The sequence below is a fragment of the Misgurnus anguillicaudatus genome, chromosome 4, assembly GCF_027580225.2.
Source record: "Misgurnus anguillicaudatus chromosome 4, ASM2758022v2, whole genome shotgun sequence".
Lineage (NCBI taxonomy): Eukaryota > Metazoa > Chordata > Actinopteri > Cypriniformes > Cobitidae > Misgurnus > Misgurnus anguillicaudatus.
This window is the reverse complement of record NC_073340.2, coordinates 27,514,853-27,542,509: the sequence shown is the minus strand read 5'-3', so window position 1 is coordinate 27,542,509 and position 27,657 is coordinate 27,514,853. Positions and strand designations below refer to the sequence as shown.

At 38.6% G+C, this 27,657-nt stretch overlaps 2 protein-coding genes across 3 annotated transcripts in view; one reads left to right on the top strand and one right to left on the bottom strand.

The window, feature by feature from the left end:
* Window positions 1–371: 371 nt before the first annotated feature.
* socs3b (suppressor of cytokine signaling 3b) lies at window positions 372–3,679 on the bottom strand. The gene is made up of 2 exons (XM_055176914.2): window positions 3,407–3,679; window positions 372–2,598 (listed from the first exon to the last, which is right to left on the bottom strand). The coding sequence occupies exon 2, from the start codon at window positions 2,422–2,424 to the stop codon at window positions 1,756–1,758; it is 669 nt and encodes a 222-aa protein (XP_055032889.2). The 5' UTR covers window positions 2,425–2,598; window positions 3,407–3,679; the 3' UTR covers window positions 372–1,755.
* Window positions 3,680–4,768: 1,089 nt separating this feature from the next.
* The window catches only part of pgs1 (phosphatidylglycerophosphate synthase 1), a 32,036-nt gene continuing 9,147 nt past the window's right edge, over window positions 4,769–27,657 (top strand). Inside the window, exons 1-8 of one of the 2 annotated variants that reach the window (XM_055176906.2) lie at window positions 4,769–4,924; window positions 6,843–7,044; window positions 8,201–8,278; window positions 9,388–9,484; window positions 11,809–11,998; window positions 14,629–14,807; window positions 21,989–22,398; window positions 24,790–24,865. In XM_055176906.2, the coding sequence (XP_055032881.2) occupies window positions 4,809–4,924; window positions 6,843–7,044; window positions 8,201–8,278; window positions 9,388–9,484; window positions 11,809–11,998; window positions 14,629–14,807; window positions 21,989–22,398; window positions 24,790–24,865 (1,348 nt within the window). In that variant the 5' untranslated portion in view covers window positions 4,769–4,808. Of the gene's footprint in view, window positions 4,925–5,426; window positions 6,297–6,842; window positions 7,045–8,200; window positions 8,279–9,387; window positions 9,485–11,808; window positions 11,999–14,628; window positions 14,808–21,988; window positions 22,399–24,789; window positions 24,866–27,657 lie in introns of those variants that run through there. The other variant, XM_055176907.2, reaches the window with a different exon arrangement.

Sequence of the window (27,657 nt, the reverse complement as noted above, 5' to 3'; positions counted from 1 at the left end):
ACATATTGGTGATCAAGAACTTGAGTTGTGTTTACTTCCCGCTCATGAAAGTTTTTCCTGTAAGGAACAATGGATAACCTGGAGTGATCTATAGAGCAAGAGAGAGGCCATGTTTTAATGTTGATCAACAGAAAGTGCACTCATACACATCCTGTACACACACACATACACACAATCAAACGCACACCTCAAAGTAAGCCTCAGGCCTGTTTTTATGAAAACAAGAGTAGTTGTGGTATTTTCATCTGTATGCATGTGTAGGAAGAAATGTTTTCTACAACAAATGCCATTTTAACATCTTGCATATGTAAAGCCTGACGCATGGGAGAACAACATGACATTTTCTCAAGAATGCGAGGCACTCAGTGGGATGCATTTTGTAAAAATAGTGCTCTTTAATATAAATTATGGAAATAGTTTATAAATATAAATATGTGCAAAGTTTCTTGCCGCATTTACTATTTTAATGCCTTTGTTTTCTGATCTTCAAGCTTGCACTGCGGTCATCAGACCAGATCTTAAGATGAGACATCTTTATAAAAGACAGAGTAAAACACATGCTGTCCCTGTTGGTGGCCACACATGTTAACACCTTGATCTGACAAAATATGAAAAATGTTGAACCATAAGCCCTTCCGTAGACTCATTATACATTCAGTGAATAGCAGATTTTAGTCCTGCTAGCGAAACAAACACTGTGTCGTTGTTATTGAACGAGGGTGCTGAAGCGTAACTGATTTTTCATGCGCACATAAAGCACGAATGCCTCTCTGCGTGACCAGAGACGCATAGTTCTTCATGCCAAACGCCACAGTAAATCAGTTAAAGATTTGTTATACTGTGCTTGTATTTGTTTCACAGTATGTGAAAGTCAATTCGTGTATACGTTTACATTTTACATTGCAATTTAACCATGAACAATCTTCACTTGTTGCCTGCCTTTTTCTAGCACAAATATGAAACTACTGCTTGCTTTGGCTCCTGTCAAAAACAAAGTAACAACAGTCCACTGAGCTGTCCTCAGGGGCCGTCTTCTCCAGAGAGGGCTAAGAGGGGTCAGAGGCCGAAAGCGTCCGAGTAAAAGGCCTCACGTCTGGTTTATCTGTTCTCTAGTCCTCCTCTTGACGCTGCACAGTCCACAGAGCAGACGAAGCAGTGTCGGCTCCGAGCGGTAAGTAGCCACCCCGTTTGCGCCCCCACGCCCACTTATGAGGCAATTACACTTGGCAAGAAGCAGTGGAAATGTGTGCGTCATCGCAAACAACCGGCTCTCGCTCAAACACGGAGGGCTAGAGCTTTCCTTCCAGGAGAAAGTCAAAAATGTCGAGCTGGATAAAACAGATTGTGAGAGCGTCTCCCGATCGATCGGACAGGAGCTGGATCGTTGCCACAGCAGCACACTTAACTCCTGTACTGATCACTCGTGTTTATCTTCAGCAGTTTGTCTTTAAAACCAGCCACCAGATAAAAAAAATCGTTTTGTGTCAACAGCGGCCGAGATGTCAGATCCTGGCAGCCGTCCACTTGACCGGGAGTACGCATCTCATGCTGTCCTTCAAATGGCAGCCACCTGCCAAAGTTCACAATCCAGAGGTCAAAGGCACAGCTGGCCCGCAATACTGACAGACACAGAGGTGTGGAGCGAAATATCTCCACTCACGCCATTCTGCCGATCTGTGAGCATTTATTGGCACGCACATCTTCTGCCCATGCGGCTCTTTCCATCTGAAACGCATCTGGAGCTTGAAAGAATAGCTAGATAGGGGCATCATACTCCTGGAGAAACTCTTGGAGTGTTTGAGGCAGTTGATCCCGTTTAGTGGACACATCTATATGGCCATTTAAAGTCTTTCGACACAGGTGCTGCAGACTGGACATGCTAGAGGCCAGTGGACGCAATAGCTGCAGCGGGATCTTCTCTCCACCAGAGTAAATGAAGTACGCGCTCCCGTCAGCTGACCTTCCACCGTCTCCATCACCGCTACCTGCAGCCTGGACCATAGATGAGGTCCCTTTCGCAGGTGGCATGTAATGATGGATGAGTTTGAGGACGCAATCAAAGCGAGGCACCGCCGGCTCGCTCCGCGGGTCCGTCTGCAGGTAGAACGAGCAGGAATCGCATTGGATGCGCAGGTTTTTGGTGCCCGTGGCCGTTTTAACGCTCAGGGTGAAAAAGTGGTGGTGGTCTGAGCTGTCGCGCACCAAGAAGGTACCCGGGGGCTCCGCGCTCAAAAGCGAGCTGGCCTCCTTCCCGCTCACCGTGCTCCAGTAGAAGCCGCTTTCTTGAAGTTTTCGCACAGCCGCGAGCACCATCTGATACTGCGCCTCTGAACTGAAGGTCTTGTACCGGTGAGGGGGCAGGCGCACGCCGCCTTCAAAGGGGCTGCTGCTCATGACGCTGTCAAACCTGCTGTGCGTTACCATGGCGCTCTGCCCACCCCCCGTACCGCCCGGCAACCACTGGTGCTTGGTGTCCAGGGCCGAAGGGCCGTCCCAGCCAGGGTGCTCAGACACCGGAGAGCACCAACACAACGCCCAGAGCTCTGACACCTTTTCCACATTCAGAAGAACTGACGTCTCAGTGGGTATGGAAGGAGGCTAAAACAAGAGGAAAAAATGAGTGGATAAGTCAGCATATACTGAACATTGGTGCCAGCAGACTACTGACATCACATTTATGATACATCTTAACAACCAGATTCAATGTTTCTCACATCTGTTGAACATAAACACTTAGACTTTTCCCCCTCAAAGAAACCAAGCTTTTCCCCTAAAGCATAGAGCATGTGTTAGCAACGGAAAGCTAATAGGTTCGAATCCCAAATAAGACAAAACAAAAACAATTCATACTTTGCATGCCCCGTAAGTCGTTTTAGATAAAAACGTCTATCTATCAAATGAACACACGTAAATGTAAGCGTTTCAATGACGCAAAATGTCTTGTCTGAAGAAAAATGTAGTTGGCAATCAAAGCTTTATTTTTAGCAGGAGTAAACTCGATATTCACTCGGGCTATTAGAAAGCGGGTTATGAATGAGGTCCTCCAGTTCGTTGTGAATAACCCAATTCCTCATTCATGACACACGGTCTCTGGCTCGTGTTACACTGTAAATACCCCTTCACTCTCTCTTACTGGAATAGACCAAGTTAGTCAGGTTACACCGAGGACGTTTTAGTCCGACTGGCACACATTTAGGTAAAAAACTGACGCGGGTTTTAAAGATAGCACGTTAGCGCGCGCTTAAACACTTCGGTTTGGTCTGACGCGAACACAATGTAGCGCCGCATATACGCTGTGTATATCCCGGTATATTGATGAAAAGGTCCAAAGATACTCAACTATGGTTTTGGTTTTATAAGCGACAGTAAGGTAAATCAGAAAACAGAGCAAAGCCTTTGTATTTACCTTCAAAGCGTTATCCGACTCAATCTTGGACTTTTCCTAAAACATAGCTCCCTTTGTTGAGTCCCATACAAGTGTTTATACAAAACGTGCCTTCTTTGCAAGGGATAAAGATGAGTTTCATGTCAGTTGTTTAACAGTTGATCGGTGATCAGCTGTATTAAAGTCTATCAGAGGTAGTGAAGGTATCCTACTGCTTGTGGCATGGAGTTGAAGTAGCGACTGATATTTCTAAAAGGCTCCTCCCTCCCCTCGGTGTTCCAGTAAGCAACCACACACTCACACACACACAGACACGCAAGTGGCGGACTGCCAATAAATAATCAGTGTGACCCTTTTTTACGGGATTTCTTACCCCTCCCTTCCCTGTTCACACAAGGTGAAAAAAATGCATTGCCCTTGCGGATAGAAATGTGCTCGGTGTGTTATGACCGACCACACACATGTTGCATATTATGCTGTTTTATTCGCACTCGATTTGATTTATTCATTTCTTTATTGATTGGTTTTGCAGAGCCGCACTATAATGTAATTTACTGGCATCCTCACGCGTGCATGATGGAACATTCGGTTTTCAGGAAAATGGGTTTTTGCAAAGCATTTTGCATACCGTCATATGTTATTTAACCCTACATGAAAAAAAATGCAGTGTACTTTAATATGTACTTTCATAAACTGTAGTAATATTTAGATAGTAAAGTGTTGTAAACATATAGTAAATGCTAGTAGTATAGCATACTAGTTTTTACAGAAAACTGCAGTAGCATATGCATTTTGCTGTAATATTCTAGAGTATACTACAATTTGCCATAATAGTAGGCTATAGTATATAGTGGATTCACATGTTTTTATTACTCTACTTACTGGATTTGTTCCATACGCCATCTATAGGAAATGAGCAGTAAACAATTTCGACTTCAATGAATCACTACTAGGGTAATATTTACATTAGGCTACTAATTCCCCTTTGTAAATGATTAGCTTTGGATATTTGCCGATCTAGTGTGGACAGAATGTACTGTACACATTTACAAATGCTGTTGAATATAAAATAAAAATGTAAGAGCACTTACTTCTATGTGATTTAACAGTAGCTATATAGTTAAAATCCAACTAGAAGTGGAATATTTAAATATAGTGTACATGTAATATTAAGGTGTAATTAGCAACTATTAAAATGAAAATGACATGTTGTATAAAAAACGTAAGTTCAGAATAGCACAATTTTGTCAGAATTGATGCAGAAATTATTATATACAGATATAGTTCATGCATTACTTGTATTATAAATTAAAACACGATATTCTTGTCTTTTGCGCTTATTCGCTACAAAACGGATGCCTGTTGAGTGTCTGGGGAACGAGTGTTTACATAAAGTTTCTATATTCAAAATTCCCGTGAAAACATGGCGGCGCCCATGACATGGAAAAGACTTGTGTTCTCCGTGTACACTCCTGCATTCTCCTGGGTTTTCACGAGGATTTCAGACCGTTTCTTCAGGACTTATGATCGCAGGACAGGGTTCGTTTTATGACATAAATACGGTGGATAGATAGAAACTCAGTGTGTTAGAGTCTTGCGTGTTTCACTAGCGTTAGCTTGTGGTTTTGTAAAGGAGAACTCTTTTATTCATGTATTGTTATAAAAACGACTTGAATGCAGATATGTGGTGTAAATGTTAAGTAGAAACTTTCATAATAATAATATGTTTTACATATATAGAGCGCCATTCTGAGGACCCAAGGTTGCTTTACAGTAATTACAAATACACATAACGTAGACACATAACACGATACATCTAAACTGTATAACGTTACATATAAACTTTACGTTACCTCTGCTAATGTTTAGTGCTTGTTACTTTCGGTAAACACCCTCGTGTCTTTTATTTTAGTGATTGACAGCTGTCAAACTGCACTTCGGACAGTGTGATGAGGGTTACAGTCAGTCTCCAAATAGATACAAACAGGAAAATCAGATAACGTAGGTAACGTTAAGCACTTGCGTTTTAAAGAGATGTTATCAAGTTCAGGCATGTCACTAGAGTACAAAAATCATATTCTTGATTCAGACAGTGATTATGGAACATATTAAACACCAAAAGTTTTGTTATGTAGATAAAAAGTTCATGCACTTAGTCAAAAAGACAAAACAACATGAGACAGAATAATACAGGAACAGTATTACATCCCAGTAAAGCTAACTATTAGTTGTTTGAGTATTCAGGGAGCTTGTTGGATGGTTTTTTATAAATATGTATGTTTATGCAGATGCTTTCACCCAAAGTGAGGTTTGCTTTAATATTATTAGATGTGCATTGCAATAAAATAACAGTTAGGAACACTTACACATGAACTGTTTTGCAACACACCTTTTATTTTATTAAAGTCACATTTCTATTATCTAAATCAACTAACTTTTAATTTCCCTGCATTTTCTCATGCTTTTCGCACAAAGCCAGTACGTTATGGCAGATTTGTCACTGTGTGTTTTTATAACCGGTTTGATCTGTGCAAGAGATGGAGGTCATTTAGATTTGCAATCAGCAGTTCACCAGCATTGTTTTACACTCGGTCATAACGGCGCCTCTTTCATTTGGTTTTCTCTGGATTTATGTGAGCTCTACTGTCGTGTGCGGTGAGGCTCCGGATTCGATGAAGAAAAACACTGTCTGGGTTGTAAAGAACTCAGCGTGACCTTGGGGTTTGGCAGTAGATCTAAGTGAAGGGTTGCAGGGTTTTAGACTTCATGTTGTGTCAAACAGACCATATTACTGCCTTTGTGCCTTGTACTGTTGCCTTTGGAGCTGGACATTACCATGTTTAGGGGAAGTCACAAGTCAGATCACTTGGTCGCCGTCTTGGTAGCTCTCAAGGTCTGATATTTTTTGTAGGTAAGCCTAATAAGTATACAAACACAGCTCTAGGCATCCTGGTAGCATAAAGATTTCTTTTTACAGTTACATTTATGCATTTGGCAGATGCTTTTATCCAAAGCGACATACGGTGCATTATAAGGTATACATTTTTATCAGTATGTGTTCCCTGGGTTCAAATCCATGGCCTTATTCACTACTAATGCCACTGAACTGTACAGGAGCTCAAATCATCATATTACACAGTGTTTGCAGTGTTTTTCCAGCTAGAGTGGTTGGGTAGTCCTTTTTTGTTTTTGTTCTTTTACTTACTGTTTTGCATAAAATTGCAGACTGATGCACAGAAGGACGAGAAGAATAGGAGATCTCAGATCTCCTGAATGCATTGGCTTGTTGTTAAAGCAGGAAAAGAAAAAACAATAATCATCATCACAGTTCAGCAACCAGATGTTAAATCACAAACCTCCTACATGAAAACAGCACATTGTGAAGCCAGATGAATAGCTCTGCCAGTCTAACCTTTGGATGCAGATTAAAGAGTTTTCTCTTCCTGTTATCCTGTAGATCTACTGTGCTACTCTTGGCCCCTCTCCTGGCAGAGACTGACCCGTCCCCCCTGGCCTCCTCCAGACCGCCGGGCTTCACCGGGGTCGATGGGCTCCACACTCGCTTCCACTGGATTGCAGATCATGTACCCGCTTTTAAGGTCCCTGGGGGACACATTCGTGTTCTCCATTCACCTGATGAGTTCTATCAGGCTATGAAGGTATGCGTGCATGTATTAAAACGTGTCATATGATCACTAAATCTGTTTTCAATCCATTGCTGTATAACAGTGGTTCTCAAACTGGGGGCCCGCGAGATGGTGCCAGGGGGGCCCCAGTTTTATGACATTTTATAAAATAAATTAATTTATCATGAATTCTGTGCAATTAAACCTAAAAAAATAAGACTACTAACCAACAGCACTACTTCGTATCATTTAATGTGATTTGTTTAATCAAAAGTTAAGTTTTAAAACAGTTTCTTGTCATACATTTTCTTTGGGGGGGCCACGAAGAAATGCGCCGTACACAAGGGGGGCCGCACGCAGAAAAAGTTTAAGAACCACTGATGTATAAGAGCCAATTACATTTGAAGTATCACAATGCTCCACTCGTGTGTAACTTTAAGTTTGAAAAACCAGCATTGCAATAAGTGCTGGGTATTGGCAAGGGCCCCACGATACGATACGTATGGTGATACATTTTGCATGCTACAATGTATCACAATACGATACAATGTGTTGCGATACATTGCAATACTTTGGTAACACTTTAGTATGGGGAACAGTTATTGATTATTAATTATGACTTTTGCCTCAGTAAACTCCCAATTTACTGTGAATTAATAGCTAATAAGGTAGTTGTTGAAGCCGTTAGTTTTAGGTATTGGATTGGGTTAAGGGATGTACAATTTGGTCATGCGGAACAAGGCATTAATATGTCCTTTATAAGCACTAATAAACAGCCAATATGTAAGCTAATAAGATACTAGTTAAAAGTGAGAATTGGTCCCCATACTAAAGTGTTACCGATACTTTTTCTTTTTTATTAAAAATGTAAAAAAAAAAAACTTTTTTAAAGCCAAAGTGCTTCCACAAGTCATATATGTAATGACAATTTTACAATGCCTCAAATGTTTAAATCAGATTTACCATCTGTTACAGTTTTCAGTAGTTTTTTTTACAAAACATTTTTTGCACTGATGCCAAATAATTTATTACAGTTGGGAATAATCTTATCTTTTGGTTCGCACCCATAAAGTTCCGATAATTCTAATGTAATACTTCCTTATATTGTCTCTAACGGCTCAGATTGTAATAAAGTTTTAACTTAATTGATCTCATATTTCATATCTCCTATATATCTTTGTTTGACCAGGCTCGAATCAAAACAGCCAAGAGTCGTGTGGTCATGGCCTCCCTCTACCTTGGCACAGGACCTCTAGAGCAAGATCTTGTATGTATCCTGTTTGTACATTTTTTACTGTAACTGAAAACAACCTAACAAAAACTGACTGTGGTCTAAGTGAGATTTTTACTTAGGAAGGAAGCTCTCCAGGCCACTGCTGTTAAGATGTTAACCACTCAAATGTAAAAGGGAACTTCAAACATTAGTAAAAACTACGTTTTCAGAGAGGTTTAAGAAATGAATTATGAAAATTAGCTCATGTCAGTTCAAGTCTGATCAGATAACTAATAAATCATATATCAGTGGTGCATGGTTAAGTGCATAAGTCATTCTGTACCATCTGTTGCTAGAGGCTTTTTTGCCTGCCGGCTTTTTGCTAAAGCAGGCGAAAAATTCAGTGGCCTTGGACCTTAATGATAGGGACCCAGATTATCATAGAGACTTTATAGGACTAGTGAGCAAAACTCAGTGACATAAAAAAACTCAGAAACCTACATTCATGCCCATATTCAACCACCCTGACATTGATTTTTGCAGTGACAAGCATTCACAATTTCTGTTAAAAACTTAAAAATCGATTTAATTGGTAAATGCAATGTAAGTGTGTGAGCTGTAAGTGTAATATACTGTAAGCTCAGTCTACAGCAGGTTGACATTTCCTTGTTCCAGGCAACATGCAAAACCAGCTGGACAAGACATTTGAAAGCTTAAGTACAAGGAAAGGGAAACATTGCAGATTTAGAGGAATGTTTACACAATCTATTGTCATTGAAACCCTGTCAGTCTATCCGCGTGTCTGCCTTATAATGGTATTTGACCTCATGTCACAGCTCAGGGTTACTGTAGTTTTTGCTATTTACACCTGTCATCAATAGTATATAGTTTGTTGGTATAACCCAGTGGTTGTGAAATTGGTGCAAGGGGTGCCCCAGTTTCATGACATTTTATAAAATACATACATTTTTCATAAATTCTGTGTTATTGAACCTATATAGAAAATAAGAAAATAAGGGTACTAACCAACAGCATTACATTATATCGTTTAATATGTTTATGTCATGGATCTTTTTTTGGGGATTCACTCTACACAATGGGGTTAACCACTCAAAAAAAGTTTGGTCTAACCTCTTCTAATGACAGTCTAATTTTCTGTGTAGGTTGACTGCATGGAAGAGGCATTAGAGCGATCGCAAGCAAAAGATGCACCTGAACTCAAAGTGGATTTTCTGCTAGATTATACTAGAGGCTCAAGAGGTCGGTCTCTTTCTTACTCACTCACTCACTCACTTAGGCTACCTGTATGACCACTTTAATCCTAAAATTTTTCTCTTGGTTGGGTGTGGGTTTTTTCATGGTACTCCGGTTTCCTCCCACAGGCCAAAAAAAACATGCAAGATAGGTGTATTGAAGATACCAAATTGCTCCTCCCCAACCTGTGTATACATTAACTTGTCTGGATCAACTTGTGTATGGATTAACCATGAATATAGCCATAGATGCTGAATGGTGTGAAGAGTAAAGAAAGAACGAATCCTGAAATTGGTTATGTAGATGAGGGTTTTCCAAACTGGGGGTAAAGAACCCATGGTGGTTTGCAAGGAAATTGCGAAAGAGGTTCGTGAGTTGATAAAAAACTATTTGTTATAATTTATTAATAAAATATAAATAAATATTTTTACGAATCTGAATAAAACACAGTTTTTTGTGATTGTCGCAAACAAAAAATCTTGATCTTGTAACATGTTTTATTAAAAAATGCGTTGGAAAATGCGGGATATTTATGCAGTTTGATTTTTTGCAATGAAATTGCGGGAACTTGCAAAAATTGCGGGAACTTGCTAAAACTGCGGGAACTTGCAAAAACTGTTTGCAGCTTTTTCAGCTTTTCATTGATGTTCACGTTGCGTAATTACATCACTTCATTATGAAATCATGCAAGCCCGCATATTTTGCGGTCAGAAATCTGCAATTTATGCGGCGAAAGTGCGGTGTATTTAAAAAATGCATCCGCCGCATAAATATGCGGACTTTGGCTTTTTTTTATAACAGCTAAGGGGCGTTGTTAGGCACGACGCGAAGCGGTGCTTATTTTCATAAATCAGTACGCAGCAGTGGCGCAGTGATACTCCTGTAATGCGGTCTGAACCGTGGGTTTACCGGGGTATTTTATCACGGCTTAGAACGCGTTTCAACAGAATGAAGAACTAGAACTGCCCGTTTTATAATATGCACTGAATCATGCGATCGCATAATCGCGTTTTTCTGGAGGGACTGTTAAACACTTATTAACAAAATATATGTTTTTTGTTTATTTTGTATGTCATGTGATCATTAGACAACACTACAATATATCGGAAAACGTGGATGTTAAACATGCAAATGTGCTTAAAATTTACTTAAAATCTCAGGGGGTACTTCAAATAAATAATTTAGGTCAATGGCGGTTTGGATGACAAAAACGTTTGAAAACCCCTGATCTAGATGGTACGCTTCAATTGTTTTTAATTTTTGCACGAGTAGCAAAAAAAATCACATGAAATCTTAAATTAACAGCTCACTCCACACCACATCCTTATTTGGTTTAATATCTGATAATGATTTAGATCAGATTATTTCTTAAAAATCTGACTCAGTGTGAATGGCCTTTGTTATCTGTTCATTACTGAAAGAGGCTACGAACTATCATGAAGGTAACTTTATGTAGTTTTAGGAGGTGCCTAAACATTCAGGCCTGTTAATCATCATTATGGGCGTATATAGGGCAGCCTTCAGGCCTCCGGGTCTTTTCCGCATTCCTCCTCCTCTTCCTCCTTCATTGCTCTCTTTCTTCCTCCATGCAGTTTCTGTTGCAGGGTATAGAACTTGGGGCTCGAGCCCCGTCCTCAGGTTCGATCTCTCTTAAGGTTCGGAGCTTTTGTGCAGAGCTCCCTTCGAGGACAGCAAGCCAAGTTCATTTACCATTTATAATTAACACCTGAATGCGCAGGCGAACTAGTGAATCGGTATTTAATGAAAAGCAATAGCTTTAGGATGATATTCCACTGTGAGAAGGAAGTAATGCCTGTAGGAAAACCCCAGCTGGTTTCGGTTCTTCCTTTGAACTGAGACTAAAATTAAATGTATTTTAATGATGTGGCAGCTTGGGTGTCATTTGTAGAATTACCAGTTTTGGTAATTGTGGGATAGCATGTAGACCTCCTTCCTGTTTTTTTTTCCTTTTAACCTAGAAAATGTCTTAACAGGAATTGTTAGTCATTCCATTGACGGATTTGGCTGTGCTTTAGGAGTCACCCAATGTTGTAAGAGTTGATAATCTAATATCAAATGGTAAAAGAGGCATCATATTACAGCTTAGACGTCCTTGATTCGATTGATTCAGTTCCTGCTTGTTCTCATGAAGGAGCCTGTGAACTTTTATTAGTGTAATAATTTATCACTGTATCTTTTATTAGCTGTACTGTAGACTTGGGTAGTCAGGTGTTTGATGACGAGCATAAAGTCATTACATCGTAGAACCGCCTACTTACAGTAGATAGGAAGAGTTTATCTGACCGATATGTTTGTTTTTGCCTATTCAGGTAAACACAATTCCCGCACAATGTTGTTGCCGCTTCTCCAGCGGTTCCCTGAACAGATGAGAGTGTCCCTCTATCACACACCCGACCTGCGGGGTCTGCTGCGACTTATGGTGCCCGAGCGTTTCAACGAGACCATCGGGGTGCAGCACATCAAAGCTTACCTTTTCGACAATAGTCTCATCATTAGTGGGTGCGTAGCACTTATGCATTCATGTGCAAATGCCGTAACAGTGGCGGCAGAAGCAAATTCACACAAGCGTGATTTGTTATGACAAATGCAATGTAAATTCCAACATAGACATTGGAATTATGCATATAGTTCAAACCGCAGTATGCCAATTTTCCACATGCTTTGCTAAACATTTTACTGTTTCACATGCTTCAGTGTGTATTTTTTGTACTGTTGTCATGTTTGTTCAGTATTTGTGACCCTGGACCACAAAACGAATGATAAGCCGCACATGTATATTTGTAGCAATAGCCAACAATACATTGTATAGGTAAAAAAAGTTTTATGCCAAAAATCTTTAGGATGTTTAAGCCCCCCTAACCTAAAAAATGCACTTAAATGCGTTTGTATCAGAAAATGAGTTGCCAGTGTGTGTGCAGAAACATCCTGTTATTATACAAATCCATTTATTTTTCGTTGTTTGTATCTCCTTTATACCGCAACAGTCACACAAAACAGGTTATTGGGGATGCATTATGTGATGTCACATTGATTACGCCTAAATAACCGCTCACAGACTCCGCATTATGAGCGAGTAGTTCAATCTTCTCCCAGAGACACATGTTTTGATGTAGTCCAAAGCACATTTGTAAACGCTCTACCCCCTACTTTGCATACGGGAGGGGAACAGAAGCTTTCTTTGTATTTAAAGAGAAACACACAAAAACAGCGCATTTTTCATTGCAGCCACAAATGGCCATGTTCAACATCGTATAATGAAAGATCTGTGTTGTATTTGAGCTGAAACTTAAAGACACATTATGGGGATACCAGTTTTAATATTGCTGAAAACACCTAGGTTAGGGTCCGTTTAAGTAAAGATCATGTTTCATGAAGATATCTTGTACATTTCCTTCCATAAATGTATATAAAAAATTATAATTAATAATGTGTTGCTTAGGACTTCATTTGGACATCTTTATAGGTGATTTTAAGGGATGCACCAAATATTTGGTTTTCGGCTGAAAGACTTTTATCACTGAAACACCTGCACATGCTTGTCTGAAGCAACATGTCTGCAGTGTGGATGATTTGAACATGCGATTGAATGTGTCGGTCCAGCTCCAGTCAGATGTTTTATCCATATGCCCTTCAAAGATCAGAACTCTTGATGTGTAAACTTTAGAGAGAGTTGCGCTAATCTGTCTCATACTGTAGTCCATTAACATACATTTGACGAATAAAGCACTGATAAACAACGTAACGTTTTTATGTTTAATGATTGTTTATGCTGCCCTGTTTGGAATTCGCCCTCTGTCTCTCTGCGCACACAAGCGTTTAAGTGCACTCAGTAGTGCATACACGGAGAGACGCATTTCAAAAAGCAAGCAAACATAAATTTTTTCTGTTATTGACAGGGCACATACAAGCAAAATTATCTCCACAGTATTCTTTTTCTAATAAAAACATTTGTTTATGTCTTAAAGGTGCAGTGTGTAAATTTTAGCGGCATCTAGTGGTGAGGTTGCAAATTGCAACCAACGGCTCGTCCACAGCTGACCCCTCGCTTTTGAAATGCATAGAGAAGCTACGGTAGATGCCACGGGACAAACATGTCTACATCAGAGGCAACTTATTAAACAAAGTTTGTCCGTTGAGGGCTTCTGTAGAAACATGGTGACACAAAATGATGGCTTCCATGGAAAGGGACCCGCAGTGTATGTAGATAAAAGCGTATTATGCTAAGGTAATTAAAACACAATTGTTCATTATTTGAGGTCTTTATACATCCCTGATAATATAGTTATGTATATTATATTGCATTTCTGTCAAGAGATTCTTCTAAAAGTTACACACTGCACCTTTAAGTGTATGAATAGATTACAGTCAGAAACCAATCTGTGCTTATTTGTTCTTAAAGAGACAGTAACCTCAATTAACCTACTTAAGTCTGTGTCATAAATGTTAATCAAACAACCCAAGACAAAGAGAAAATCACTTCTGTAGCTCTAAAAATAATAATATATTTAATTGATACAATGAAAACAGTGTTATGATTCATTTAATTCGATTTTTGTACCTAATGCTAATTTCAGACCTTACTTAGTGTGCAACGTTGTTCTTTATTTATAAATGTTTGCAATTTCTTTATTTGTTATTAGATTTTTCCCACCTCTTTTTTTGCTGATCCGAAAAATAATCCAATCCGTGCCTCAAAAACTGAATGTGATCCAAATCGTCAGTTTTGTGATCCGTCACACTCCTAGTAAAGTTAGTACACAGCGATAGCCATAAATGCAATGGTACCGTACTAACAATTGACATAATAATTTCTTTCGGTGTTTCGATTTTCGGCCAATAATTTTTATTTTGGTGCATCCCTAGCAATTTTCTTAATATTTAGATTTTTGCAGCCTCAGATTCCAAATTTTCCAATAGTTATCTTTACAAATTTACCTTTAAGAATGATTTTGTGGTCCAGGGTCACATTTATCTTGATTGTTACTGCAAACTTGAAACTTGAAAAGTTACATGCTTTCATACTGGCTGTGCGTGTACAAAGGGTTTTAACTGTGTGAAGCCCAACAGCTTTCATTCAGTGGAAGAGGCTCTATGTTGGCCCACTCTTAGTGTGATGTCATCTCATACAGGGCCAATCTGAGCGATTCCTACTTTACAAACCGCCAGGATCGGTATGTGCTTCTGGAGGATTGTGAAGAGGTGGCTGATTTCTTTGCGGATCTTGTGGGAGCTGTTGGTGATGTATCTCTGCAGCTTCGACCAGACGACAGTGTGGACATGATGGAGGGGATGGTGCATCCCTACAAAGGTAAGTGGTTATAAACCAGATTCTTAAAGGATAAGTCAATTTTCTTAAAAAAATCCAGATAATTTACTCACCACCATGTCATCCAAAATGTTGATTTTTATAGTTTTTATAGTTTATAAAGTTTAAAATATCAATATTTTTCATACAAAATCACATTGTTACTCGCAAAACCCTGAATGCACTTTTTTCCCCTGATCCCTGTTTATCTACCATTATAAAGCTTGGAAGAGCAAGGAAATTTACTAAAATAACTCCCAATGTGCTCGTCTACAAGAAGTATCTCAGATTGCGTTTAGTAAATCATGGGGTAATTTAGATATTTGGCTGGAGTATCACTTTAAGCATCATTTGTATGATATTGAAGACAATTTAAGCTGATTTAGATGGGAGTAGTTTTGTCTGTTGTTTGGATGAAGGTCAAGAACATCACGTACTCTGGATGAATCATGAAACCCATTAAAATATAAATATTATATTTGTGATATAATTATAGTGTTATATACATAGGAATTATTTAAAGTGAGGATCGTTCCTGAATCTGCTCTTGCAGTGGTCGTTCTTAAAGGAGATTTTTTTATGATGTAAAATAAATCTTTGGTGTCCCCAAAGTACGTATGTGAAGTTTTAGCTCTAGCTCAATATATCAGATAATTTATTATGGCATGTTAAAATTGTCACTTTGTAGGTGTGAGCAAAAATGTGCGTACTTTAACATGCAAATGAGTTGGTGTCTGCACTAAATGGCAGTGCCGTGGTTGGATAGTGCAGATTAAGGGGCGGTATTATCCTCTTCTGACTTCACAAGGGGAGCCAGTTTTCAATGACCTATTTTTTCACATGCTTGCAAAGAATGGTTTAGCAACACTAAGTTAGTGGGTTGTTCTTTTCACATTTACTAGGTTGATAGAAGCACTGGGGACTCAATTATAGCACATGGGAAAAAGTCTGATTTTTTTAATGATATGTCGCCTTTAAGTGTTGGACTCTCTTTGTTGATTTAGTTGTGTTTTTACATCAAATGGGAAGCCAGCAATAGTATTATTTTAGTTACAGTTGGCATAATAAAGGTATGCTGGCCAGGCAGCTAAATAAAAAATAGAACACCGCAATCACTTTTTTACATTTATTTTCCTCAGTTCGAAAGCAGCATGTCATTTGCTTTGCTGGTTGTGAGAGGAAAAACACAGACAGAATTAAAATCTATATGAATTTGAAAATGACCTAATGTCCTGTAAGAAAAATAAGTCCCATGCAACAGTGCTTTGATCTTTAAAGTTAATAGTTTGAACAGTTTGTCTATTTGGTATTAGGGCACGTCTGTATTTGGATGATACAAACTCGTGTGACTGATCAGCAACTTCATCAGCACTTTTTGTTGCTATCAAGTTGCAATTACTGATAAGAGATACAGGCAGTGTTTTCTTTATATGTGACACCTGCGGTTTCCACCCTTGCTAACACATACATGAATCAGAGTTATGATGGTAAGTTCAACACTCATTTCCTTGTAATACTGGCATTGTGGTCACATGTTGAATAACAGGAAACTTAAACCCTATTTGTGACGTTTCAGAGGCCTCATACATAAAACTTTGCATAGATTTAATCCTAAATCTATGTATACATATATTAACTTTTTTTAGCTCTGTGTTGTTTTATGTAGTTCAGTGTTTGTTTGTAGCACCATGGTCCTGGAGAAACGTCTCATTTCACAATGTACTGAACTAGAGATGAAACAATATGGAAATTGTACTCCACGGTTATAGTGACCAAAATCACAATGGTTATCCATACGGGCGTTGCTAGACATGAAGCTTTACTGGGGCAAAGGCCCCCCATTTTTTTCTGTTTTTTTTTAAAGCCTGCTGTGTGCAAGAAGTTTGCAACACTTTTATACAATATCCTTCGCTTAACCCACTATTTAAAAATATTTTGGTATCATCTTTATCATACTTAACATAATTAACATGTTTGGAGGCATAAATGGCGTAAAATGTTTGATAGCAGAGAAAATATTTTCTACATTATACAATGATAACAGTGATATTAACACATTTTTTACAAGAATATTTTTACAATATTTCAAGAAACCAGTCATTTATTGTTACTAAAATAATTTTATTCATAGTTACTGCCAACTGTTTTTGTAGTGTCCTAGAACTAGTGAACTAAATATTAATTTCATATCTGAGAATACAGAACCATATAACACATGCATGTATTGATTTTCTCAGCAACAATGCAATTCTGTAGACTTGACAGAGATTTTTCCTCTAATGTTTGAGACCTGACAGGGTGATGATGTAGTTTGTCTTACTTCCCTTAAACTCATCATCTCCTTTGTGTTTCTGTTTTCATGCTTTGCAAAAACATGTCTGATGTTCATCTACAGAAGCCAAATAAGATTATCATTATTATTTCGTTTCGTCAATCGTGGATGTATAAACGGTGTGTATGCACAAAATGGGCATAGAAATATGCGTACGCAATTTTCTTACGCACATATCGGGATTTATAAAAAATAAACTTGCCGTAAATAAGTGCGCACCGTAGATGCTCTCGACCATGCGTACGCACTCTTTTTGAGCGGAGTGAAAAAACACAAACTCTGTACTTCCAATGCGACGTGACTATATCTTCTTGAATTCAAATATATGAAGGGCTAAATCTATTTTTTAATGCTTTAAAATATTTACTTTTAAAATATATTTCAAAATATTTGAAAATGGCCAAAAAATATATCTGTGAAAAATATATTTTTGTAAACATAATCCAAAATATATTTCAGCAAATATGTGTTTTGGACATTTTTTTATATATTTTGAAATATATATTTAAAAATATATTCTAAAAATATTTTGTGGCCATATGGGTAAGTAGCAGTTTTTGGAAATGACGTTTAAATCGGACAGCAACAATATTTTCCTTGCATTTTGTAACGTCACATGGATGGAAAATCCATATTAAAATGATATGCAAACAACATTATGGCCAGTAAAAGCAAGTGTTATTCGCTCCATATATGGTTGTTTCGGGAAGGAGATGGGGTGGAGACGCACGTACGCACAATGTTCTGCTGACTGGGATTTATAAATGGAATTTTGCGCAGTTTCTTGAGTACGCATGGTTTTATAAATCTAAATCTTAAATATTACGCAAACTCTGCCTTATGTGCAAAGGCACACACTAAGGATGAAATCTACGTAAAGATTTATACATGAGGCCTCTGGACTTTTGTGCGCGGCCGAACGTAAAGACGCGTGCAGGCATGAATTTTTGTGTGCACACGTCAGTGTGACTTCTGCGTTGCTTTTACAACTACATTGCATAGGCTATAGATCAGTTTTTGCCGTAATTATGTTTGTAAATGAATGTTCACTAACTGACAAAATTTAAACTTGAGCTTTACACTGGGGCACAAAAGATCTACACTGGGGCATGTGCCCCTGTAAAATAGGTCTAGCGACGCCCCTGGTTATAAGTATTATCATGGTTTTTTGAACAATTTCTAGATATGTAAAAAAAGTACTGATACAAACCAAATGTAACATTTTATTTGCATAAACATCAAATAAAGAGCATTAACATTAATCATGGCACATTTGGGGTCGTGACATAAATGTTCATCTAGTTCAGATAAAACACAAGTGAGCAATCCGATTTTCATTTTTAGACAGGACAAGTCAGCAAGTCATCTGACTGCGTTGTCAGAAATCGGGGGTACTTTAGGACCCAGGACTCAGCTGTATGACATATGCGCTCACAGCAATTGTGGAAAAAACTAACATAGTAGAAATAAGCTTTAACTCATCAGATTGCATAATTTCATGGAAAATGAATAGAAAGATGAATTTGTCTAAAGAAATGTGTATTGGTGCAACTAGATTTCCCGAAATGTGAATTTTTTTTGTATTTAAAACAGTAAGAACCACACTGTCATCACAAACACATAAGAGCAGACGTGAATGACATTGTTGATGCTGTTTTCGGTTAAATAACTTTAGTTGGTAATACTCACTGTTGGACATTTTTATTGAGGTTAACCATTAAACCGGTAACCCTCACATCTCTATACTAATCTACTAAATATATGGTTGAAATGACAGTAAAAAAAACTCATGACTTGTCATGCAAACACAGATTTTATGTATGCACAAAAGTGTTTCGATTTAAAAACATTTTCTGCAACAAAACTGAGGCAAAATTTGCTTTATACAGTAAGTCACAGGTACTGGATGATCTAACCAATTTATTTCTGAGAATAACCATGCATGGCTTTTTATTATGCATGTCCTCATATTCATATCATTTTCATGTAAATGAGTTCTTTAATTCAATAATTTTCAATTTTAAATAATTTTCAATCACTAGTTCATTATGTGAATTGTTCGGGGATGTAAAACATTTATGAATGTGCAAACGCAGCATGCATTTCTACACCACATTATCGATGCACATTTGCACGTATGTACCGTTTTTCACATAGGCCCGTGTTCGTTCAATGCCGAGCTACGGCTGCGACCGGTGTAGCTTACAGTGCAATTGGTCCCCAGGCTCAACGGAGACCTCGGACCGAGTGAATGAGTGATTACTCTCATTCAACCTGTATCCGTAACCCAAGCGGCACGGCTAAGAACCGAGCGCTGTCCGATGACATAATCGTGGTGGAGCGAAGCCACAGTTTGTCACAGATCCCAGAAATAATGCAATGATGTCACCTTGCTGGTGGTAAGTGATCTGCGCAGGGAGGGAGGAAAGCAGAGATGCACGAGGATAAGTTCGGGAAGGAGCTATTTGGACCTAGCTACAGTCTGTCAAGACAATGAGGTCAACGGGAAATGATGGACTGATAGCCAAAAACAAGAATCGTTAAGTATGATGGTAAAAGGAGGAAAGCAAGGGCTAAATGTGCTAGAGTCAGGCCGATGCACATCTGCAACGGTGTATGAATTGACTGCTTCGAGAGGTAGAGAGGGATCGTAATGGTTGACCGGTCAACTAGAGTATAATTTTAAATTAATAAAGTATCACATGCATAAGCTATTAGACAGTTTGCATGCTAAAACAAACTAAGAGTCTTTCGTCTACTTATCAGGCAACCCACTTTTTTTTTGCACATGCCCGGTATGCAGAGAGGTTCAAAGCCCCATCTTCCAGTAAGAATTACTGGAGCTCTGGTCCATTGAGAAGTTCATTCGCTGACTCGGCAGTAACGTCCTCCCTGTATCTCCAGTAATTGGATCCCACTGTCTGTCGGTAAGAGCTGCTGAACTTCGTGGCCCTGTTAACTGGATGCGTTTGGACCTTTGAGGCCCAGAGGCTCGGGGCGGCTGGCTCTGCGTCCGTGGGGAAAGCCCCCGTATCCTGCTTCAAAGAGCAGTTTGTTTGTTCATCGCCGGCCGCACATATTTGAGGAGGCTTTTGCTTTTCCTCTATTTCGCATTTCACAAAACAGAACGTTCCGAGCGGCCTCATCCCTCCCAGCAAACTCCCTGTTAACCAAATAAGCAAAGAGACCGTAGACCAGCAGGTTTCTGCCATACATTACCAACATGCAGCTTTTTGCCCTGAAGCTAATTCATTATTTACAGATTATCTCTCTTGCTATGACTCACCATGGCACATTATGTCTCGCAGAGGCGCCAGGGTTTGACAGAGCGCCTTTCCAGACGGTCAGCAGTTATTGACCCGTGTCTCTGAGGTTTTGATCATGCATTTGCACGATTTCGCACGAGCAGATACTTGATAAAATAGATCGGATTGGAGAGGATGACGCGGATTTCGTGCCGAACGAGTGTGAACGCTCGCGGCTTGTCGAGATCCTGCTGATTTCTCAGAATCGCTCTGCTAATCTTTGCTGTCGGATATTTGGGCTTTTGATTGATATAGATGTTTGTAAGGATCTGTTCCAGATCTAGTGAGCTGCCGTACTGTCTGCTGTCTAAATAGGCAACGTTTCAAGTCGGGAAGGGTAATGATGACTATCCAGGATATGTACGCAATGGTTTTACTGGCAATATAACATTTAGCAACATTGTAAAAATGTTTGTCATGCGCTTTCCTAGGGAGTGTGTCTTTAGATTTGAGTCATGAGTTTTGCGACACTTCCTTGTTTGATGCTTTTAGTGCACAAATTCACTCGGATTAGTACACAGAAAAATGTCTCCACAATAAAATAATTCAATCTTAAAATGAAAGTGGAATGAAAAAATAGGGACTTTTTTTCCCCATAAAGCATAAGGCTGCCTTAAAATTTGGCTAAAAGTAGGAAATGTTTTTTTTTTATTGCACAAGATGCTTGTAAAATGCTGCCTGTATGGGTGATTCTCGCGAAATTAGACTTATGAAGTGTCATGAAACATTTTGATAAAAAAGTAAATGCAAAGTAAGAGTATCAAAATAAGAAGCATACAGTTACAAACATCTCTTCATTTACTATTTTGCGCATGATTTTAAATTGCACCATAAAAAACAATTTTGTTTTTTTTCCGCATTTAAGGGGAAAAGTTTCATTACCGCAATGTGTCCATGGCTGCATTTTGGTTCTTTGACATGGAAATATTTATAATAAAAAAATCAAAAGCTTTAGCGCATGTTTCTTTACTGTAAATGTTTATAGTATATCATGTGGTATTTGGTGATCATTGGTAAATGTAGAGACAATAATAAGGAATATAAAGGTGTCCAAGAAAAATTTTCTCATCCTCCGGAACAATTTTCAATCATTGTTTAAGCCCTCAAGGAACTAAAATTTTCAAAAAAAAGTTGTTGGAAGGGACATAATTGACTGTGACACTCTCTCCAGATAAAAGTTGACATTTTGTTTATCATAGTACCTAGACAACTTTTTAGTTCTCATTACCGAAACACCATGTTGCGGTAATGACACTTTTTATTAATGATAATCTAAAAAATTTAAATAATTCTATAGGAAATAATTTTTAAATCCTCTAAAAATAATGGTTATAGTAAGTTCAGACCTTAATCATATATGTGCAACATAAAATTGGCTTAAAGGGCTTTTTAAAAAAATCTGATGCTGGACACCTTTTAAGTCTGGATTTTGTGAGAATCACCCGAATAAACAACTCACTAGATTTTGTCACGGAGCCTAAATGTATCCAATACTTGTAAAAGTTGCAAATAGTTAAGTGTTTTCAAATGGTTTTGTGTTCAAACAGGTAATCGAGCAGATTTTTCCACATCAGCACAGAGACAGATCATGGAGGTGGTCAGCACTGCCCGTGTCCGGCAGAACATGCTAGAGTGCACGGATGCTCCGGACTCTGATGCCACCGTGCCAAACGACACCTGGATCTTTCCTCTCGTGCAAATGAAGCCTCTGGGGATTCACCTGGATGAGCAAGTAACAAAACGCCTACTCACAGAGGCAGGTGATGACTCTGTGGTCTACCTGACGTCGGGTTACTTTAACCTAACAAAGACATACATGCAGCTGGTGCTGGGTGCTGATGCAGACTACCGCATCCTTATGGCCTCACCGGAGGTTAATGGGTTTTTCGGGGCCAAAGGAGTGGCAGGTGCAATTCCTGAGGCCTATGTTTACATTGCACGACAGTTCTACAACAAGGTTTGCATTTCTTTATAGTTTGAAATATTTGGAGAATAGGAGGCTGGGGCTAGTTGTCACATAGTACAAGTACTTTACCATATTAGGCCATACGAAAATAGGTTTTTTACGAAATAAAAGCAAAAACCAAGGTAGTTAAACCATTGTCAGCCATATTTAAATTTCAATGTTGTCAATTACCTTAAATTCCAATATCATCATTTTGGAAAGATCAACTACTGTATGTGGCTGTATAGATATTTAGAAATATTTATTACAATTTTGAGTGTGACTGCTAGCCTAGACCTTATTTACCTATATTATTCATAATGTGTTATACAGATATGTGATTTGCTTGATGTAAGCCGTGTCACAGGTGTGTATAGCCTATTGACTGTTTTTACAATGGCTTCCTTCCTGGCTCTTTCAGATGTTTAGAATGAGTTACTATTCTGAGTCCTTTATTGTACACTTGTTATATAACCAAAGCGGACGTATAATGTGACATAACTGGTTTGCCACAGATGGTAAATTTGTTATTTATTTGTAACGAATGACCTAACGCTTGTGTCCATGAATCTAAATAGTAGTAATTAAAAATAATAAAATACAATTTAGATATAAAAAATGTGCAGTACATTTTTTCAGTAAAAAGCTTCTACTATGTAGGACCTCTTGACTAAAATGCAATAATAATAATATACATGACTTTATTATTATCAGTGGTCTATAAAGACCTTACAAAATGAACTGTATTGTTTATATTACCTTAGAATGAGTCATTTTTATCTACATAGATCGTGAGTCCCTTACGTTGAAGTCGCAATTCCACGCCACCATGTTTCTACAGTAGCCCTAAATGGACAAACTGTTTTACAGAGAGCGTTTTGTCACTACGTTGTCTTCTCTATGCGTTTTGAAAGGGAGGGTTAGCCAGCCTGATCTCAGGAGAAATCTTACATATTTTACGAGTCGGCTAATTTGTATCAATTCATACGAAGTTAATCGTGCAAAATCATACGATTCTCATGAAAAAAACCAACAACGAACCCCTAACCCCGCATCGAACCCCAACGTCACAGGGGTCAATGCCAATCGTACCAAAACTTACGAATGTGGTTGTATGAATTAATACGAATTCTCGTGAGATAGCGTTGGGTGAGCTGTGGATTAAGCTGTTGGTGGCAATTCACAATCTCACGACTAGAAGCTGCTTAAAATCTCTAAAAAACACCTTTATTGAGGACATTTCACAAGACTTTTTAACAATATAAAATAAATCTTGTTTCACCAGAGTTACGTATGTGAAGTTTTAGCTTAAAATACCATATAGATCATTTGTTATGGCATGTTAAAATTGCCACTTTGTAGGTGTGAGAAAAATGTGCTGTTTTGGGTGTGTCCTTTTAAATGCAAATGAGCTGATGTCTGCACTAAATGACAGTTCCGTGGTTGGTGGTATTATCCCCTTACGACATCACAAGGGGAGCCAGATTTCAATGACCTATTTTTTAACATGTTTGCAGAGAATGGTTTACCAAAACTAAGTTACTGGGTTGTTCTTACACATTGTCTAGGTTGATAAAAGCACTGGGGATCCAATTATAGCACTTAAACATGGAAAAAGTCAGATTTTCACGAATGTCCCCTTTAAGTACTATAGTAGCTATGTGTACTATCACACTGCACTTAAAAAGCAAAAGGGTGAACCGTTTTTAGCTGTATGGTACTATAAACAGTCCCTCCAGACAATCGCGATTATGCGATCGCATGATTCAATGCATAATCAGCCAAAGTCTGCAAATTTATGCGGGGGCCGCATTTTTTAAATACGCCACACTATTGCTACATAAATGACAGATTTCTGCTTGCAAAATATGGGGGGCTTGCATGATTTCATAATCCCTGCATTTTCGTAGCAAAAAGTCAGTTATATCTTAGCACGATGTTGAAAAATTTTGCATTTATTCACACAAGCGCAGCTATGAGAACGTTATGAAGTGATGTAAACATCATTGAAAAGCTGCAAACAGTTTTTGCAATTTCCCGCAATTTTATCGCATAAAATTGCATAAATATGCTGCATATTCCTGAAAGGACTGTATAAATAACCTTTATCATGACATCTGCAGAACTTTTCTGTTTCACAAAAGGTACTTTGTATTGGAGAAGGTACAAAAGTAAAGGAACTTTAATGTAACACCTTTATTTGTATGTGTATGTGTGTGTGGTATAAAATTACTCATTCCACAATATTTAGTCATACTGCTTAAACTTATTTAAATAGCTTACAGTTTTTCCCGGTTTTTATTTCCATTTAGTTTTTTTACAATTACTTTTTGGTGCAAACCACCTTTGCCTGTGTTTTTGTTGGTTTTAATGGCGCTTCACTCAACAGTCTCTCCATTTCAGGTGTGTCAACTTGGTCAGGAGAGCCGCATCCACTTACATGAATACTATCGTGATGATTGGACCTTTCATGCTAAAGGTACTGTCGGTGTTTGTTTATATTCTGTGCTGATATTTTTTTTAAATGGCGAGTTTCCAAACTATTCCCAAAACTTGGGTGTAACAGGAAAGCTCATAATTTAATGCATGGAGCAGGTTTCCCAGCACTTCTGATTGAATAGCCTCTGAGTTCTTCCTGGACAGCGTCAGGACACAGAGGCTGCCAGACATACCTGATGTTTTCTCTGTAAACCAGAGGCAGGAGGTTTTGGCGGTTGTTAAAGCTGAGCTATTTCAGCTGGCCATTAACCTGTTCAAGTTGAGATACACATAATACAGAAGCCTTTACAGATCAATCCTAGGTGGGAATTTGCATCGATGCAGTTGGAGAAATATGGAATCTGGATTTATGTTTCTATACAAAGTGTTCCTGTAGCTCAATAAGAAAAACATGGTGTTAGCAGCACAAAAGGTCATGGGTTTCCAGGAAACACGCATATTATGTATAACTTATAAGTTGCTTTGGATAAAAAATGCATAAATGTGAATGTAGCTCAACTAGGTCTATAGTTTTGTACGAAACATTTTAAATGTGCCTTGTGTAACTTTTCAAAGGATCTCTTGACAGAAATGCAATATAATATACATAACAATATTATCAGTGATGTAGAAAGACCTTACAAAATTAACTGTATTGTTTAAACTACCTTAGAATGAGCCGTTTTTATCTATATACACCGTGGGTCCCCTTCCATGGAAGTCACCGTCATTTTGTATAGTATAGTAGCCCTAAATGGACAAACTGTTCTATAGAGAGCGTTTTGTCACTACGTTGTCTCAGACGATGATGTGTTTGTCCTGTGGTGGCTACCGTAGCTTCACCATGCGTTTTGAAAGGGAGGGGTGAGCTGTAGACTGAGCTGTTGGTTGCAATTCACAGTCTCACCACTAGATGCTCCTAAAAATCTATACATTGGACCTTTAAAGGAGAACACCGCCATTTTTCAGTGTTTGGCTATGTTCTAACCTCAACTTGGACGGATGAATGCATGCCCATTTTTTTCAATCCGTACACTTGGTCTTTGTGCAGCGCGTCGTGATTGTGTTGGCATTTGGCTTGGCCCCGTTCATTCCTTGGGATCCAAGCAGGGATGACTTGGGGGCCGCCAAACACTTCCATGTTTTCCTCATTTAAAGACTGTTACATGAGTAGTTGCACGAGTGGGTGTGGTGGCACAAAATAAAACATGGTCTTTTATTAATTTTTTATTAATTTAGTTTTAACACGCTTAAAAAATCTGCACTTTTTATTTGGTGCCACCATACTTGCTCGTGTTGCTGCTCATGTGGCAGTCTTTAAATGGGGAAAACATGGAGGTGTTCGGTTGCTTCTGGATTTATCCCTGTTTGGATCCTAAGAAATGAATGGGGCTAGGCTAAATGCTAACACGTTCACAACACGCTGTACAAAGATTAAGTGCACGCATTGAAAAAAGCTAGGTATTAATTAATCTAAGTTGAGGTTAGAACATAGTAAAATATTGAAAAACAGTGGTGTTTTCCTTTAAGTGTTTTTCCAAATCAATTAAAAATCCTTTTTTAACCATATAGTAAATGCAGAATATTCATATATTTTAAATGAGACAGAGATATCAAATTGTAGGTTAATCACGGAGCCCCATATCATACCTTGCTTTAATGTGTTAATTATGAAATAAATCCTGATTTATCGATGCATTCATTATTCATAAATTTGATTTAAATTGTTCTGTTATGATGCCTGGAAGCAAAGAACAAAATGGTGGCAATGCAGAGAAATCCAGAGGAAGCGTCACCACCTGTTGAGTGCCAGTAGTATCCAATTTGACTCCCCTCGTTGAGAAGTTCAGCTTATTAGATGACGGCTTGTCATGCCGTCATTTCTTGTAACAGCTGAGCAGAAGTGGGAACCGACAGGGTGCAGAGGTCCCCGCAGCTGAGCTTTAGAAGAAGAATCAATGACCATTAGCCGTAGTTCTGACGCTGGCCTTCGCTCTACAGGAGGGGAGAGATAGTGAGATACAGTACTCACAGTTAAGCATCTTGCAAAGGTGCTGATCAGATGTACTGGACAAGTCGGGTGTGCATCGGTTCTCTAATGGTCTACCTGCTGGTCTCGATCCAAAGACTTAAATATCAGATGATGCTATGAAAAATATTTCTGTATATTTATGCATTTGCAATGCATTCAATCTATGCATTTTATCTGTGTGTGTTTGTGTTCCTTTAAAATCGAACCTGCAACCTTTGTGCTGCTAACGCAGTGCTCTACCAATTGAGCTGCAAGAAGAGTTTTACAAATATCAAATGTGTGAATTCAGCTGCTTTGTGTTTCATATAATAAAGCTTGAAGGCATTTGCAGGTGCATGTAGGGGTTAATTGTTTATGGTTTTGCATGCACAAGGAAGTCCTTAGGAATTATTTTTTCGAGTATTCCTGGCAGTTGTGTCACTTGATTTACAACATCAGTCAACAAGAATATCACCTCGGGCTATGCTTGCTGTCTATTATTAGAACAGAAGTTTGGTAAGTGTACATAGTTGATTGTTGTTTGATGTGTGTGGTAAACTGTTGAGGCTGAACGGCTTTTGTCACTTTGACGGGTGTTCCCTTTAAGTGCACCTTTTAACAGATACTACACCTTTTTTTTAACTATCTTGAGAACGTCAACTGTTTTAATGGCTAAATTGGAATGCAACAATGTGATGACGCTAACTCGTTTGTTTCATAAGGACCACAACGTCATAGGCTGCAAGGTTTTCCCTGACGTCGTGTCCCCCTTTTGACTTCCT